This window comes from Nerophis lumbriciformis, linkage group LG28, assembly GCF_033978685.3.
Source record: "Nerophis lumbriciformis linkage group LG28, RoL_Nlum_v2.1, whole genome shotgun sequence".
Lineage (NCBI taxonomy): Eukaryota > Metazoa > Chordata > Actinopteri > Syngnathiformes > Syngnathidae > Nerophis > Nerophis lumbriciformis.
In genome coordinates, this window is record NC_084575.2 from 22,033,067 (window position 1) to 22,053,411 (window position 20,345).

Below are 20,345 nucleotides of genomic sequence, written 5' to 3' on the forward strand. Positions count from 1 at the left end.
ACACAATCATATTTGACATCTCAAAAAGCTCAGCCGTTGCAGCAGCCCTAAAATGTATTCTGATAGAATGCTTCTGTAATTTTCCACTGCAGGTGATTGCCATAGTTACAGACTCCCTGACAGACCTGGATATCTTTAAGGATCTTCAAGAGGCATGTTCTGTCCGCAAAATCCCCGTTTACATTCTGCTGGATCATTCCAGCTACCCCGCTTTCCTCAAGATGTGCAGAAACATTGGCGTGTGCTTGGATGACCTGCAGGTATGCTGCCGGTTGCTTAAATGAACATCTGGTGGCATTAAATCCAAATATTTCCTTTGAGAGTTGATATAACCGTCTGCTTACTGCTGTTCTGACTCATTCTTTTTTCAAATCCCTAAAGCAAATGAGAGTGCGAACCATAACCGGTACGACTTATTACACAAGATCGGGAGCGAGAATTACTGGGAGCGTTCACGAGCGCTTCATGCTCGTTGATGGCATCCGAGCAGCAACAGGTTCATACAGGTAACTATGGATTTATTGCAAAAACAATTACGTATCACCCAGGATTTCATATGATGAACTGGTCGTCTTTCAATGTTTTTTAGCAACCAGCCTTATAAAAAAAGCATGGCTCAGTTGTGGATGGGGCCTATATTGTAATTCCACCAATCAGGTCATTGATCCTGCCACTACCTCTTTAAAGAGTGACTTGGACTGATTAGTTTATTGTATTGCTCTTTTCATGTCCCTCTTATGTGCTGGTACATCATGCATTAAAACGCAATTAAATAACTAAAATAGGTCATTACAAAAGTGAATCAGTGATGAAATTGGTTATAAAAAATAGCAAAAAGGATTGTTAGAATATTGGGGCGGCGTGGCCCGGTTGGTAGAGTGGCCGAGCCAGCAACTTGAGGGTTCCAGGTTCAATCCCCGCCTCCGCCATCGTAGTCACTGCCCTTGTGTCCTTTGGCAGGACACTTTACCCACCTGCTCCCAGTGTCAAAGACAATGGTTTAAATCTAACTTAGATAAATGATTTCACTATGTAAAGCGCTTTGAGTCACTAGAGAAAAGTGTTGTATAAATATCATTCACTCACACTCACTATTATGATTATTTAGATTATATTTCACAATGTGATTAAGTTATGGACGGTTCAATGACTCATGTCACATTTTAATTAAAGGAGTCATAATCATTTCTAACACTTTCTTGTGGTCTGCATAACATGTCATGGTAGTTCTTTGGTCAAAATTTAGCATGGAATATATTTTACAGACCATAAAGATCAAGTTGCTTTCTCACAGTCTCTTGAGGATGCACCGTTTTGTGGGCGGTCTTATTTACGTGCCTCCACTTTGACTGCGTCTTTTCCTCATCAGCCATTCTGTAGTTTTTACCGCTTCAATAGCAAGTCTACTGGAAGATATACGTTTGAACTATATGCTAATTTGTATTAGAAATGGCAACAACGGAGAATGAATGTGCATGTACGAGCCGGTCTTCCCCACAACAAGAGGATAGCCAAAAAGAAGGATATTATTGACTATAATAGTGGACTCGCACAAAGCGCTTGGAGTAAAATTCTACCATATATTTGCCGATGTCACAACTAAGAAAAACGTCACAAATTGGGCAAATTCCAAACGGCTTGTTTGGCGGGAGTATAAAGGAAGGCAAGATTGTTTTATAAATATCTCTGCCATGCCTCCATGGTTTGATTTCAAATGTTCGGGACTTATGCAGATCCCAAATATACAAATACAGGTAACAATAGGTAGGAAACGTATGTTTTGCATAATCGGTTCCCTTTAAATCATATTTAAGTTGCTTCATATATGTATTGAATTTTGTCACATAAACCAAGTATTTTTCCATTCCATCCATTACCTAAGAATGCCGGCATATATTGATGTAACAAAATATCAGTGTTTTTTTTTTTAATCAATTAAAGGGGACCTATGATGAATTGTGTCTTTTCTGACATAAATGTTGTTACAATGTTGGATAAAACAACGCCAAAGCATAAAATCATAAGGTTCATGCATTTTGGCTTGAGCTGGCACACCGTTTTGGATGCCTCTGTTCACATTGTTTGCAGTCTGGCTACATTGTGGCGTCACAGCGACGTGGACGTACTTACTTGGACATTATAGGGGAACTGCACTTTTTTGGGGAATTTTGCCTATCGTTCACAATCATTATGAAAGACATGACGACAAATGGGATTTTAAAAATGCATTTTAAGTATTAAATAAACAAAATTAAAAGTCTGCTTACAGTGGAGCTAATGGGAGATCCACTATTCTACCCATAAAATCCGATAAATACCCATTCAAAAAGCGCCAACAGTACTCCATTTACATTTTGTTACTTGAATATGAGTTTGCATGTTCTCCCCGTGACTGCGTGGGTTCCCTCCGGGTACTCTGGGTTCCTCCCACCTCCAAAGACATCCACCTTGGGAGAGGTTGATTGGCAACACTAAATTGGCGCTAGTGTGTGAATGTTGTCTGTCTATCTGTGTTGGCCCTGTGATGAGGTGGCAACTTGTCCAGGGTGTACCCGGGTCTTCTGCCCGAGTGCAGCTCGGATAGGCTCCAGCACCCCCCTCGACCCCGAGAGGGACAAGCGGTAGGAAATGGATGGATGGATGGATGGAATAGTAACCAAGTATTAGTGATATTGTTATTATAAGCGCTAACGCAGAAAAAGTATTTATAGCCGCGACGTAATCATTTCCGCATGTCCTTATGTTTACATCTAGTGGTCAGCTGCTTCCATGCTTCCCTGCTCCCTGTAAGTTTATTGTAGATTATAAATCATGCCTCTCACCTGAAAAGTAGATGGCTGAGGAGATAACTCGACAAGTTGGGACACTTTGACAGCCATTTAGGACCTGGAACTGGCGAGAATGACACAAAAAGCGTTTGGCCCCCTTGGCCCCCATCCCGTTTCTTCGCGAAGATTATAAGATATTTTTCATCTAAATGGGAATATATGAACATCCGAGAAGTCTGCATCCTAATGACAGCAGACCTTGTACAGTAAGTGATATTTCATTATGTTTGTTGGCTCTCATGAAGTCTGCAGTGAGTAATAATCGATGATGAAGAAACAAAAATCAACCACCGTGATGCGTTTTTGAAATTCATGCGCCGCATATGCTTGAAATGATCAAAATACGTAAATATTAAATGTTATCATAAATGTGCCCGTTACTACATTACATATATACTTACATCATGTATATAAAACCCTAATGAAGGTGTTTGGATATATTTTTTAGGGGCTCTATAAGCAGATATGAAAGGCTCTCATAGGCTCCATTGTAAGCAGACGTTTGACCGAATTTATTTAATATTTCAAATGCGATAAAAAAAGAAAATCTAACTGTCATCATGTCTTTCATGATTGCAAACTATAGGTAAAATTCCCAAAAAGTGCAGTTCCCCTTTAAGAAAAGCTATCAACCAGAGGGGGAGGAGCTCTGCATGAGGTCAGCCGAGTTTGAGGAAACCAAAAAACATATGATAAAGTATTATTTTCGTATAACCTTGGCATGCGTTCAATAACAAAGCCATGCAGTGACATACATGCTGATAAAGGTATCTTTTTTTAGGCAGGTCTGTATTGATCGGAAAGTGTGCAAGTGTACCTAATGTTGTGACTGGGTATTATATACATATATATAAATATAAATAGATTAAAAAAATATTTTTTTTACCTATTTATATATATATATATATATATATATGTATATATATATATATATGTGTATATATATGTATGTATATATATATATATATATATATGTATATATATATATATATATATGTATGTGTGTGTGTGTGTGTGTGTGTGTGGGAAAAAAATCACAAGACTACTGCATCTCTGAAGAGATGCAGTAGTCTTGTGATTTTTTCCCACACATACATATATTGCGCTCTACCACGGTATCGAGCACTATTTTTTGGATAATCTTATTAAGACATATATATATATATATATATATATATATATATATATATATATATATATATATATATATATATATATATATATATATATATATATATATATATATATATGTATAAAATAGACCAAAACATTTTTATTTTTAAAATCTATTTGTGCAGGTGTACCTAATGTTGTGACTGGGTATTATATATATATATATATATATATATATATATATATAGTGTGTATATATATATATATATATATATATATATATATATATATATATATATATATATATATATATATATATATATATGAATAAATAGGTTGCAATATATATATATATATATTTTTTTTTTTAATCTATATTGTTTTAGAATAAATATATATATATATATATATACACATATACATATATATATATATATATACACACATACATAATTATATATATATATATACACATATATATATATACACACATACATAATTATATATATATATATATACACATACATATATATATATATATATATATACACATATACATATATATTTATATATATATATACATATAGATGCACACACATATATATATATATATATATATGTGTGTGTGTATATATATATATACACATACATATATATATATATGTGCATATATATGTATATGTATATATATATATGTGTGTGTATATATATATATATATATATATATAAATAATATGTAAATGTGTGTGTGTATATATATATATATATATATATATATATATATATATATACTAAAACAATATAGATTAAAATACATATCTATATATTTTTTTGCAACCTATTTATTCATATATATATATATATGAATAAATAGGTTAATATATATATATATATATATATATTTATTAACCTATTTATTCATATATGTATATATATATATATATATATATATATATATATATATATATATATATATATATATATATATATATATATATGAATAGATTTTTTAATCTTTATTTATTTTATATACATGACGTTTTTTTTAACTGTCTGGGAAAAAAACTGTGGCGCTGATTGTCTTAAATAAATATATCTAAACAGTGTATATTTTCCCAAAAAAATTAAATTATTTTTGGAGTGGGGTGGGCGCGCCTCCACAAACAAACATCTTGCAGACATACGCAGAAAGTAGATTATAAACGTGACTGTGCATGCAAAATTTACAACAAAACATATGCAGTACACATATTATCTAGACCACAATAAAGAGTTTTTAAACCATCATAGGTCCCCTTTAAAGAATTAATGCAAGCACAAATTAAAGAAAAAGTTTGTAATGAATAAACATTAAGAAAAGATCGAGCCTTATCATTTTCCCATTTGGACAAAAATGCGTGAGAAGGATCTGTCAAAAGTTTTATCTGGTTTTAATCTAGATAGCACATGCTCAATGCACAACAAAACCAAACTACACACATGTGCATAAAAAGCAATTTAATTGTTAAATTATGTTGATTTGCAGTATTTTTTTAGTTGAACAATATAAAACAGCAGGCGACACATACGTCAGTCTTCAGAAAGCTGACTGGCCTCTTTTGTTATGTAGTGACTCAAGTTCTTAAATATGACCTAGTGTCATCATTTAGTTTTTCAGTGAATCTGACAGTCTTGCATGTTGTTAAAACATCCTCTCACGTGCAGGTTTAACTGGACCGATGGCAAATTAAACAGCAGCAACCTGATAGAGCTTTCTGGTCAGATAACAGAGAAATTTGATGAAGAGTTCCGGATTCTTTATGCGCAGTCTCTACCCATAAGCACCCGGGGACCTCCAAGTGTCCGAAACAGTGGGATCTTCGAGCACAAACATACGCTCACATCCTCACCATTCCCAAGGAGGGAGAGACCAGTGGAGATGTTGTGTGTGACCAGCACACCGGGCCGTAAGCCGCCTTGTGAGGCTTCGGCTCCAGAAGTGGCTCAAAAAGGCAGCGCCGCTTCGGACACGTCTACTCTGGGTGATGACTGGTTGGAGCAGAAGCACATGCAAGAAGAAGTGTTTGCTGGTGCTTTGTGTTCCCCAACAGAGCGGCTTATGGAAAGAGAGCTAACCACCCCGAATGTAGCGTCCTGCCACGTGGCCTCTCAGACGAGCATGTCGGTGGCAGACGGCGACACGCAGACCGACCTCGTACGGAACCCTGACCTCGCCCGATCCGTCAGCACCCGCAGCCAGAAGCGGACAACCTCTCCCAGCCAGACAGCTGCAGCTGACACCCTGAAGGACTGTCTTCATAATCTAACAAAAGAGCGCCAGCACCACTACTCCGCTATCCGCTCCAAGCTAGAGCACATGATGGCTAGCCTATCCCAACGGCGAGAGCTAGCAGACATCAGCGCAATGACTCACGGTCGACACAAAGATACCCTGTGGACATACCCAAGACTGGTTGCTAAAGAAGCCATGGTCACATGGCCAGAAGCCAGATGTGTTCTCTAGTCTGACTTGTTTTTCCATGCAAGGGTAATGCTAGGGATGTGCCTATCAGGGTTTTTTGCTGCCAATTCTGTGGGTAACGATGCGATTCAAAATTGATTCTCGATTCAAAATCAAGATTTTTTTTAAAATATTGGGTGCCAGTTCTATGATTAACTACATTCCTCCATAAAATAGATAAACAGCTCTGATAAATTTCTATATTACCTAAAAGAAAACTGGTTTTGTTTAATAAAATTGTACCCAAACATTTAATAAAGTGGCTGGACAGACATATTGAAAATAAAAAAAATAAAAATTGATCTTTATTTATTTAAAAAAAAATTAAGTATCGCTATAAATAAAAATCCCCATTTATTCGAAAATCTTTTTTTTTTTTGACACCCCAAATTTTTATAGTGAGTGCTATTGACAGTTTAACAACATAAACACAATATTTAAACTATAGTTCCTCCTTATATTTTTTTTACATACAATTGTTTGTGCAAAACAAAGTCATTGGTACAAAATAACTAAACAATAGCAACTGTGTACCAGAACTGGGGAATCTTTGGGCAGTTCACAATTCGATCTGATTTAAATTCTTGGGTTGACAATTCGATTCAGAGTTAATTGTCCAATTAACACGATTTTCGATTCAAATCGATTCTCGCAAGGTATTATTTGGCATAGTAATTATAATAAAACATTTTGAAAACAATTACAGGTTACAAAACCTCCTTTTGTTTGCGGACGTAAGACGGACACACGCAGCAAGTGAACAAAATAAATGGATTAAAAAAGAATTATGCATTCATTTAGAATCAGAATAAAAAATAATCGTGATTCGGATATGATTTTTTTTTTTATTTAATTTAACTATTTTGGGTTTTGGCCTTAAAGTCCTCCTGTGTCTAGAGAATTATTCATGAACAACAACAACACATTTTGACAAAATAAAAATATTGACCCAATCACTCTAGTATAGATCATGTACTGATACTACCCTTGGTATCGACACCACCAATTTATGTCAATCCGCCCCTGTCAGCCGGGCGACTAAAAATGAATAGCCAGAGAGGATCTGCATTAATCGGCAATGGCGATTACGTACATTTTTATGAAAATCGGCTGGTACTGATCGGTCATGGCCTATCAATCTGCACGTCCCTAATACTGTTGCTTTTCTTTTTTCTTTGCATTTCTTGTGGAAAACTACTTGGTGCAATACTACTGTCACTGTAATCAGTAACCTTTGGAGAAACGTAGAAGTGCCTTTTTGTGCTGTTTCAATCATACGCGGTTGTGGTAAAAGCGTCTAAATATACTTTGTCATTTGTGCCTTGCTATTAATAAAGTGCCCTTTTTTTTTGCTCGTTTGTCGAGTGCTTGCTTTCTGTGTTCACTTTTAAGCCCGGTATTATTTTTTTGAATCGCAAACAAGTTATCATAAAATGATGGGATCAGAAGCTCCAGAGCACACAAGGAAGCAAACCCTGCCAACGTGGCTTGACAAAGAGAACAAGCGCGGGTGTCTTTTGCACTACAGAGTCTAGACAAAATGAGTCAAGACAGCATCTGGGACTCTGGCACCTCTTTGGAGAAGCTCTTATTGATCCTGAGCATATAAGGAATGTGTGCTTATTTACACACAATTATTCAACTGTTTCCCATAGATTTTTTGATTACAAAACACTGAGAAAATGTATTTCCAGACAGGAGAAGAAGCAGGGGGTCGGAATTTGAGCATAGTTTTGTATTAGCAATGCTCTACTGAACGTCCTCCTGAATCTCAACATAATAGTGGCTTTGCATGGGCGCTAATGCTGCTGAGCCTGGCATGAACAGTGTTTTCAACTTCCTGTCGTGCACCAATGGTCCCGCTGTGAATGATCAAAACACATCAGAGTCTTGGCTCTAGTAGTGAGAAGTGTGTTCAGTTTTAGCCCCGCTGAGTTTGATGTGTCGAATGTTACGCCGCCTGAGGTGCAACTGTTCCATATCAATGTATACAGATTTAGGAATCCACAGAGGACAAAGCCTGTTTTTGCACCACACCTTCCAATGCTTTGTAGATCCAAAACAATGTGTTAATTAGTTGAAGAACATTTGGGTTATTTGCACTTCTTTTGTTAATTTCCCATCTGGCTAATTTCCAGGAAATCATGAAACACTTAATGATAATGATCATATCTTGTGTGGAAAAAAAAAAAAAAAAAAAGTATCTGGTGATTTGTGTGTTTTTTTTCTCTGGCTGAATGAGGTTTTATTGTACTTTAAATTGTTGGACAAATGCCAACGAAATGCCTTAATTCTGCATCTCAATATGCATGTGCTTCATTTGGATAAGGGGAGTCCAAAGTGCGGCACATTTTATACTGAAAAAAACAAAACTAAAGAAAATGCTGATTTTTTTTTTATACTTAGAACTAGGACGGTAGTACCTCAACTTACGAGCTTAATTGCTTCTGTGACGAAGCTCTTCACTCAAAACAACGTAAATTAACATCTCTTATTGAAATGAATTAGAATCCATTTGAATGGTGCTTGGTACTCCATAAACAGCACCATTTTAACATCTAACGTGCCTTTTAAAAAGAAAAAGTAACTTTTTAGATATGCAATATTGAATGTAAACAATGTACAAACCCCGTTTCCATATGAGTTGGGAAATACAGCGGAATACAATGATTTGCAAATCATTTTCGACCCATATTCAGTTGAATATGCTACAAAGACAACATATTAGATATTCAAACTGATAATCTTTTTTTTTGTTGCAAATAATCATTAACTGTAGAATTTGATGCCAGCAATACGTGACAAAGAAGTTGGGAAAGGTGGCAATAAATACTGATAAAGTTGAGGAATGCTCATCAAACACTTATTTGGAACATCCCACAGGTGAACAGGCAAATTGGGAACAGGTGGGTGCCATGATTGGGTATAAAAGTAGATTCCATGAAATGCTCAGTCATTCACAAACAAGGATGGGGCGAGGGTCACCACTTTGTCAACAAATGCGTGAGCAAATTGTTGAACAGTTTAAGAAAAACCTTTCTCAACCAGCTATTGCAAGGAATTTAGGGATTTCACCATCTACGGTCCGTAATATCATCAAAGGGTTCAGAGAATCTGGAGAAATCACTGCACGTAAGCAGCTAAGCCCGTGACCTTTGATCCCTCAGGCTGTACTGCATCAACAAGCGACATCAGTGTGTAAAGGATATCACCACATGGGCTCAGGAACACTTCAAAACCCACTGTCAGTAACTACAGTTGGTCACTACATCTGTAAGTGGAAGTTAAAACTCTCCTATGAAAGACGAAAACCGTTTATCAACAACACCCAGAAACGCCGTCGGCTTCGCTGGGCCTGAGCTCATCTAAGATGGACTGATACAAAGTGGAAAAGTGTTCTGTGGTCTGACGAGTCCACATTTCAAATTGTTTTTGGAAACTGTGGACGTCGTGTCCTCCGGACCAAAGAGGAAAAGAACCATCCGGATTGTTATAGGCGCAAAGTTGAAAAGCCAGCATGTGTGATGGTATGGGGGTGTATTAGTGCCCAAGACATGGGTAACTTACACATCTGTGAAGGCGCCATTAATGCTGAAAGGTACATACAGGTTTTGGAGCAACATATGTTGCCATCCAAGCAACGTTACCATGGACGCCCCTGCTTATTTCAGCAAGACAATGCCAAGCCATGTGTTTCAACGTGGCTTCATAGTAAAAGAGTGCGGGTACTAGACTGGCCTGCCTGTAGTCCAGACCTGTCTCCCATTGAAAATGTGTGGCGCATTATGAAGCCTAAAATACCACAACGGAGACCCCCGGACTGTTGAACAACTTAAGCTGTACATCAAGCAAGAATGGGAAATAATTCCACCTGAGAAGCTTAAAAAATGTGTCTCCTCAGTTCCCAAACGTTTACTGAGTGTTGTTAAAAGGAAAGGCCATGTAACACAGTGGTGAACATGCCCTTTCCCAACTACTTTGGCACGTGTTGCAGCCATGAAATTCTAAGTTAATTATTATTTGCAAAAAAAAAATAAAGTTTATGAGTTTGAACATCAAATATCTTGTCATTGTAGCATATTCAACTGAATATGGGTTGAAAAGGATTTGCAAATCATTGTATTCCGTTTATATTTACATCTAACACAATTTCCCAACTCATATGGAAACGGGGTTTGTACTACAAACAACTACGGTAGTGTTATGAAGTAATGTAATAATAATGTACAACATCTTCCCTGGAGAGTGGACTTCTACGATATCTCCTTCCAGCTCCTTCTCCGTCAAACACACTATCAGCAGCTTTATTGTATTTCCATTGATAAATGTTCGCCGTTTAGATATATCAACATTCTTGTCTTGTCTAAGTTTTGACCTAAATTAAGCATTTTCAAGCATAAAAGTGGCTAAATGAACTAAAAACATCAATACCACAGTAGTGTTGGTCACTGGATGAGACGCATGCTCTGATTGGCTCAGAATAAAAGTGTGCAAAGGTGACTGAAGGGTGTTATTTAATGTCCAGAGGGCTCTCATAATGTTGAAAAACATATTTAAAAAGGTCTAACTGTTTTTTATTCTCCAATTATTAAAAATGTCCATTTTTAATGAATAATTCCTACTTCGCGGAAATTAATTTATGACGTTATCGACATATTCTGCTTCACTACGGTGCAGACTAGCAGCGTACAATCAGTTGTGTGAAGTTTTCACAAAAAAATTCTATATTCATCACAATTAGTTAAACTTCTGCATGGACAGAATGAGATGTTTTGATTTGATTGGCTTCCAGTCAGTCACTGCCACCCACTGGTCAGTTGTTGCAAGTGTAAAAACAAACAAACAAGATGGCCGATGGGAGTGGAGAGTACAGGGCTGCGAAAGATTTGTCTATTTATTTTATTCTAAGAGAGCCTTGCATGTACAGTACAGGCCAAAAGTTTGGACACACTTTCTCATTCAATGCGTTTTCTTTATTTTCATGACTATTCACATTGTAGATTGTCACTGAAGGCCTCAAAACTATGAATGAACACATGTGGAGTTATGTACTTAACAAAAAAAAAAGGTGAAATAACTGAAAACATGTTTTATATTCTAGTTTCTTCAAAATAGCCACCCTTTGCTCTGATTACTGTTTTGCACAGTCTTGGCATTCTCTCAATGAGCTTCAAGAGGTAGTCAGTCACCTGAAGTGGTTTTCAATTCACAGGTGTGCTTGAAGCTCATCGAGAGAATGCCAAGAGTGTGCAAAACAGTAATCGGAGCAAAATAAAGAAGACGCATTGAATGAGAAAGTGTGTCCAAACTTTTGGCCTGTACTGTATACAAATATGGGGATATAAAGCAACAACTATGGTGTAATAACTGTTAGAGAGTATTGATTTTGTGATTGGAAGACATTGTAATTTATCATGTGTCCACTAAATTGGAAACATTGGCTAAATTTTCACTGCAATTTATTGAATGTGTTGTTTTTGAAAATACTTCATTTGCAGTACATTTTTAAGTTTCAAATCAACCAATTCATGTTACCACTGTAAATTGTGAATTTAGTACTTATTAGAATGTAGCATTTTGTGGCTAATAGTCTGTGGAGGGAGGCGTGGCCTGCGGGCCTGCCGCGGAACGGGGTGTGCCAGGACCGGCCTCGAAGACAGCAACAGGTGATAAGATGGCACAGATGGGCCTTGTTATCTAATCACCTGTCGCCTTTATTAGCAGCAGCCGGGATGAGACACGCAGTTGGAGTTGGAGGTGCTGCTGAGCGGACGCAGGAGAGAAAGACATTTTGCTGGAAAGCAAAAGCCTCGCTCGATCTTATGAAAATAAAACAGTGTTATACCCTGAAATCCGGGCTCTCCTGGCAGTGTGTGGTGGTCCGAAGAACCCACTAGAGGGCAACCTCTACATAGTCCCATCATGTTTTTAAAAAGTTATTTTTGAAGTTTTTGCAATACGTTTATCAGTGTTGGAATATGGTAGACTAGTTGAACACATTGTTAAATATCATTAAACCCATATTTTATAGCTTTCATAAAATCTTGCAACTTGCTCATAGTTACATTTTTCAAAATGGACAAAAATACAATAAATAAATAAAACATTGCTCGTCGATCTGAGGAATTTGTTTGGCATTCAGGCTCGTCACTCGCCGCTGTCTCGTACACACAGGGAGTGCATGCACATACATAACAGCAGTCCCAGGGAAGAAACTACTAATATATGCAATAATATTGTCACGATAGAGCATACATTCAGTGATAGCTAAGGTTAGCTAGCCAAATCGCTATCATTACACACAGGCATGATTTAATGGGATATAATGCTTCAAACTCTTTTGAAGGTTAGCGCCTCTGTGTAAAAGTTGCAGCCCCTTTTAATTAGTTAAACTAGGGGTCCCCAAACTTTTTGACCGCATTGGGTTAAATTTTTTTTTGACATCATCAGCGGGTGAGCTGTTTTCTCGCCTCGGAGCTTGTGAAAGTTTATTCTAGATCATAAAGAATGCCTCTCGCCTTGACAGTAGAAGGATGAGGACATAATCCGACAAGTTGGTCAATTTTGGCATCAAATTTAGAACCGGAAAAGGCGAGAATATATCGACATCCTAACATTCGCTGACCTAATGACAGCGGACATTGTACAGTAAGTGATGTTTTATTGTGTTTGTTGCCTCTTATGAAGTCTGCAGTGAGTAGTAATTGGTGAGGAAAAAAAAAAAAATCTGTAATCAGTATTCTGTCGAAGGAAAAAGTGAACGTTGTGATGCGTTTTTTAAATTAATGCGCCGCCATTTGCTTAAAATGAGAAAAATATGTAAGTATTAGAGATGTCCGATAATATCGGACTGCCGATATTATCGGCCGATAAATGCTTTAAAATGTAATATTGGAAACTATCGGTATCGGTTTCAAAAAGTAAAATTTATGACTTTTTAAAACGCCACTGTGTACACGGACGTAGGGAGGAGTACAGAGCGCCAATAAACCTTAAAGGCACTGTCTTTGCGTGCCGGCCCAGTCACATAATATCTACGGCTTTTCACACACACACAAGTGAATGCAATGCATACTTGGTCAACATCCATACAGGTCACACTGAGGGTGGCCGTATAAACAACTTTAACACTGTTACAAATATGCGCCACACTGTGAACCCACACCAAACAAGAATAACAAACACATTTTGGGAGAACATCCGCACCGTAACACAACATAAACACAACAGAACAAATACCCAGAACCCCTTGCAGCACTAACTCTTCCGGGACGCTACAATATATATCCCCCGCTACTCCCCCCCCACCTCAACCCCGCCCCCCCCACCCCCCAACCCCGCACACCTCAACCTCCTCATGTGCCAAAATCCAAGCTGCTGTTTTGAGGCATGTTAAAAAAAATAATGCACTTTCTGACTTCAATAATAAATATGGCAGTGTCATGTTGGCATTTTTTTCCATAACTTGAGTTGATTTATTTTGGAAAACCTTGTTACATTGTTTAATGCATCCAGCGGGGCATCACAACAAAATTAGGCAAGATAATGTGTTAATTCCACGACTGTATATCGGTTGATATCGGTATCGGTAATTAAGAGTTGGACAATATCGGAATATCGGATATCGGCAAAAAAGCCATTATCGGACATCTCTATTAAATATTACATCTTATTACATATATACTTACATTGTGTAAGGATGTTTTTTTAAGGGTTTTTATAGGCAGAATAGAGCGACTCCCTTAGGCCCAACTGTAAGCGAACTTTTGATCGTATTTATTTACTAGTTAGAATGCATTAAAAACATATGAGTGCTTGTCTTACATAGGGATTTTGAATAGCGGGAAAAAATCCATAAAAATTGGCATCTTTCACTTTGGCCCTCGGAGGTAAAAAGTTTGAGTCTAGAAAAAAATCTTTTAAACAAAAAAACAAGTCATGCCCAAATACTTTATAGACCGAATATGATTATTGGGATGTGTTCCCCTTTGGGGGTTGTATCTTCCATACATTCGAACATACATTACAGTTAAAATGACAGAGTATGCAAAACATGAGTAACTCTATTTATAAATGAGTTGGTGTTTGGCTTTGTTACTTTTCTGTACTTTCCTGAGGAAATGAATTGGATCCGCTTAGGTTTTTACTAGGGATGTCCGATAATGGCTTTTTGCCGATATCCGATATTCCGATATTGTCCAACTCTTTAATTACCGATACCGATATCAACCGATACCGATATCAACCGATATATACAGTCGTTGAATTAACACATTATTATGCCTAATTTGGACAACCACATATGGTGAAGATAAGGTACTTTTAAAAAAAATTAATAAAATAAAATAAGATAAATAAATTAAAAACATTTTCTTGAATAAGAAATAAAGTAAAACAATATAAAAACAGTTACATTGAAACTAGTAATTAATGAAAATTAGTAAAATTAACTGTTAAAGGTTAGTACTATTAGTGGACCAGCAGTACGCACAATCATGTGTGCTTACGGACTGTATCCCTTGCAGACTGTATTGTTATATATTGATATATAATGTAGGAACCAGAATATTAATAACAGAAAGAAACAACCCTTTTGTGTGAATGAGTGTAAAAGGGGAGGAATGTTTTTTGGGTTGGTGCACTAATTGTAAGTGTATCTTGTGTATTTTATGTTGATTTAATAAAAAAAAAAAAAAAACGATACCGATAAAAAAAAACGATAACGATAATTTCCGATATTACATTTTAACGCATTTATCGGCCGATAATATCGGCCTGCCGATATTATCGAACATCTCTAGTTTTTACCAGTACATTTCTTGCTTTGGCAATTCCAACAAAGTCTTTTTGTTGAATGGGAAAAGTGAGGCTTTAAATGAGTCCAAAGTAGCTGTAAACATGCAATTTAGCGTTTGTCAGATTCAAACCACCTCAGCATGTCTTCCACTTTCAGTCTTTGCATTGAACAAGCTGCTGCATGTTCGTACTATGAATGCTAATCACCGGGTGATTACTGTAGTGGGTGGCAAAAACAAAACAAAAAAAATGTTATGCTCAGGCTTGTTGTTGAAATGCACAAAAATAGCGTGTGTTTCATCCACATCGAGCCACATTACGACTATTCAGACTTAATTCAGCCAACGCTTTAAACGATTATAAAGGAAGAAGGTAAGAACAACAGGCCCCGAGGCGGCTCCTCCTGCAGAGCATGCATCTCCTAGCAGGCAAACACATCAAAAGCATCGCGTTCATTATGTAAAACGGCGCTGCTGAAGGGGACTGATCTACAAGCAAATACAATGGGGGTAATATGGGAGAGAACGGTATTTGATTTTAATAGGCTGCTGCAAAGCAACCACTGGCTGTAATTAGGGAAGCAGTAGGGGGTCCACAACACAACAGTCTGCACCTATTACTTTAGGCTCACAGGTAAACAGAAAACCTTTTCGTATTTCATCTCACACGCGGTGACAAATTAAAAAGCAGTATGTAAAATTGAGTTTTTTTGATCATTGGGGCCAATTCTCTTTTGAAAGGATCTTGCTGCACAAAAAGCCTCACTAGCAGGCTTCGGCCACCAGAGAGTGCCCTGTTCTTGCATATCTAAAACGGCTTCATTTCTTGCAGTGTTGGCATTCAGGAAAGACACATTTGATTGAATTGCATTATGAAAGGACCATACCAATTAATCGTGGAAAGCAAATTTGGCCAATTATTGCTAATTTGAATTATTTCTATTATATATTACTCTAGTAACTTAGAGCAGTGGTTCTCATATCAATCAATCAATCAATGTTTATTTATACAGCCCTAAATCACAAGTCCAAAGACATGCACCTGGGGATAAGTTGATTGGCAACACTAAATTGGCCCTAGTGTGTGGATGTGAGTGTGAATGTTGTCTGTCTATCTGTGTTGGCCCTGCGATGAGGTGGCGACTTGTCCAGGGTGTACCCCGCCTTCCGCCCGATTGTAGCTGAGATAGGCTCCAGCGCCCCCCGCCACCCCAAAGGGAATAAGCGGTAGAAAATGGATGGATGGATGGATGGAAATCACAAGTGTCTCAAAGGGCTGCACAAGCCACAACGACATCCTCGGTTCAGAGCCCACATAAGGGCAAGGAAAACTCACCCCAGTGGGACGTCAATGCGAATGACTATGAGAAACCTTGGAGAGGACCCCCCGCCCCCGGAGACCAAAAGCAATGGATGTCGAGTGGGTCTGACATAATATTGTGAAAGTCCAGTCCATTGTGGATCCAACATATCAGTGAAAGTCCAGTCCACAGTGGATCCAACATAACAGCGAGAGTCCAGTCCATGGTCATACTGTTTTTGTTGTTGCCAAGTACCACCTCAGAAAAAACTTGGCTTTCCAAATACCACCATAAGGGCCCACATTAAAATACAGTAGCATAGTAGGACTAGGTATAAATTAAAAACAAGGCAGAGGTTTTATTTAACAAGTGTATTTAATTATTGTGGCCACATAGTTTAAATAGTAACACTGTGTTTGAATATAGGAAAATAAAACACTGTACTTTAATTAAGTGTTTCTTTGGCGTACCACGAGATAGAGTCCACGTACCACAGTTTAAAAATGATTGATTTAGAGGATGCATTTTAATTCTATAGTATTTTAATGAGGAAATGTGGTTGGATTGTATTTATAGTAGTGCTGTCAAACAACTATTTTTTTTAAATTAGATTCATCACACTTTTGCATATTGATTATTTAGGGTAAATTACTTGCATGCAAAATTCAAATTAACTTTAAAAATGATATTTTGACACATATGCAATTTTATTGTCAGAATGTCATACAGGAACATGTTCAATTGTTTTACTTGAATGCATGTTATTTAGTTGCTCACATATGCGGTCCTCTCCAAGGTTTCTCATAGTCATTCACATTGACATCCCACTGGGTTGTGAGTTTTTCCTTGCCCTTATGTGGGCTCTGTACCGAGGATGTCGTTGTGGCCTGTGCAGCCCTTTGAGACACTTGTGATTTAGGGCTATATATATAAACATTGATTGATTGATTGATTGATACACTCATTCACACTCATTCACACAAAAGGGTTGTTTATTTCTGTTACTAATATTCTGGTTCCTACATTATATATCAATATATATCAATACAGTCTGCAAGGGATACAGTCCGTAAGCACACATGATTGTGCGTGCTGCTGGTCCACTAATAGTACTAACCTTTAACAGTTAATTTTACTAATTTTCATTAATTACTAGTTTCTATGTAACTGTTTTTATATTGTTTTACTTTCTTTTTTATTCAAGAAAATGTTTTTAATTTATTTTATTTTTTTATTTTTTTTTAAAGTACCTTATATTTGCCATACCTGGTTGTCCAAATTAGGCATAATAATGTGTTAATTCCACGACTGTATGTATCGGTATCGGTAATTAAAGAGTTGGACAATATCGGAATATCGGATATCGTCAAAAAGCCATTATCGGACATCCCTAATTATTAAATCCTACTTCACGGAAATTCATTTATGGCAATCAAGACTGTACATCAGGGGTGTCAAAGGTATGGCCCGTGGATCGGATCAGGCCCGCGAACAGCTTTAATCCGGCCCGCGGGATGAGTTTGGTAAGTATAAAATTGAGCCGAAATTTTTGAATGAAAGAAATCGCTGTTCTAAATGTGTCCACTAGATGTCACAATAGCAATTATTTGTATCTTCGTAGATGATGCTACATATGTAAAAAAAAAAAAAAAAAAGTGATGTTAATACATCAGTCGAGGAAAATGAGCAAACTACATAAATAACATCCTGTAATTTGATTTTGATATTACTTTTTTATCTTGATACATTGAAAATAAACGCCAACGAGTTGACTGATGAACATTATCATATAATTTATTCAGGAAGTATAAACAACGACAAATAAAGGTAGAATAAGTAAATGTAAAAAAAACCCCAACAACTTTTTGATTTGTGCATTTTCAGAATGTGCTTGTTCTATTGTTAAACAAAGAAAACAATCTGAAGTTATCTTTATTTTTAAGTTATCGTGCCGTGATTTTACCAGTCCGGCCCACTTGGGAGTAGATTTTTCTCCATGTGGCCCCCGATCTAAAAGGAGTTTGACACCCCTGCTGTACATGCACACACGCCATGCACTTATTGGTTCTACATGTACATTTGAATATGGATTCCTAAAAAAAATGCTTCAAAGATTTTACAGATGAAATAATTTCTTGGCAGTAATATAAACATCATGATATTTTATTATGAGACCCCAATAGAATCTAACTTTTCGGAAATGCATTCAATATTTAATAATGTGTGTTTTTCTATTGGCAATCAATACCGGTATCATTGGAATTTTGATAAGTACCTTCTTGCCAATGTTATTCAAGTCTAAATGTGCAGGTCAATCAAATGTATTAGTCAAGTATAATGAGGTTACAGCGATGACTGCCAGAGACTAACATTGTAGTTTTTGGAACCTACATGGAACCATAAGGTCAGTAGGCTTATTGTGTCCTCCAATGGCGCTATTTTACACAGCCTCCCCCTCTTCACAAGTCCCCCAGGACCAAATAGATCAGAATGATGCAGACAGAGTGCACTTGTCACACTATTGATTATTGGATTCATATATCGCCATGTTTATTTATAGGCTGCTTTAGTTACTGACAGAGAATACGCAGGGTGGATTGGAGCACAATTTGCTGGTTATTATAGAAGCCCTTGTGAATGATCAATTCTGGGATAAATGTTCAAATCTTGGGTGTCTTTGCTCCAGGAATGTGGCAGCGTGTGACAGCCCTCCTGATATTAACCTTTTAATTATAGCAAACATGCTTGATGCGTTAGAAGCTTGATTACTTGGCCTTCATTAGTCAAATTGTGAGCTGCAGTGACTCCCAGAGGCATAATTTGGCATCTCTAAAGACTCCCAACCAATGTGTTTAGCAATCACAGTTTCTCTACAGGAAAGGTGTCCAAACTGTGGCATGGGGGGGCATTTTGCTGCTTGTTTTTTTATTGTTTTATTATTATATTTAAAAATAAGATACATTCATGGTTAATGAGATGTATTGTTAGATAATAGACTTTTTTTTCTGCAGCTGTTACATATACTGTAATATTGTACATGGTAATTGGGATTTGTTATATATTGTATATATTATGTAAAAACATAATATAATATAATACAAACCCTGTTTCCATATGAGTTGGGAAATTGTGTTAGATGTAAATATAAATGGAATACAATGATTTGCAAATCCTTTTCAACCCATATTCAATTGAATGCACTACAAAGACAAGATATTTGATGTTCAAACTCATAAACTTTATATTTTTTTGCAAATAATAATTAACTTAGAATTTCATGGCTGCAACACGTGCCAAAGTAGTTGGGAAAGGGCATGTTCACCACTGTGTTACATGGCCTTTCCTTTTAACAACACTCAGTAAACATTTGCGAACTGAGGAGACACATTTTTTAAGCTTCTCAGGTGAAATTCTTTCCCATTCTTGCTTGATGTACAGCTTAAGTTGGTCAACAGTCCGGGGGTCTATGTTGTGGTATTTTAGGCTTCATAATGCGCCACACATTTTCAATGGGAGACAAGTCTGGACTACAGGCAGGCCAGTCTAGTACCCGCACTCTTTTACTATGAAGCCACGTTGATGTAACACGTGGCTTGGCATTGTCTTGCTGAAATAAGCAGGGGCATCCATGGTAACGTTGCTTGGATGGCAACATATGTTGCTCCAAAACCTGTACGTACCTTTCAGCATTAATGGCGCCTTCACAGATGTGTAAGTTACCCATGTCTTGGGCACTAATACACCCCCATACCATCACAGATGCTGGCTTTTCAACTTTGCGCCTATAACAATCCGGATGGTTCTTTTC

At 37.0% G+C, this 20,345-nt stretch overlaps 1 protein-coding gene across 1 annotated transcript in view; it reads left to right on the forward strand.

The window, feature by feature from the left end:
* fam83d (family with sequence similarity 83 member D) overlaps positions 1-7,791 on the forward strand; it is a 9,451-nt gene extending 1,660 nt beyond the window's left edge. Inside the window, exons 2-4 of the mRNA XM_061923457.2 lie at positions 93-260; positions 382-506; positions 5,646-7,791. Of these exons, the coding sequence (XP_061779441.2) occupies positions 93-260; positions 382-506; positions 5,646-6,444 (1,092 nt within the window). The 3' untranslated portion in view covers positions 6,445-7,791. The remainder of the gene's footprint in view (positions 1-92; positions 261-381; positions 507-5,645) is intronic.
* Positions 7,792-20,345: the final 12,554 nt, after the last annotated feature.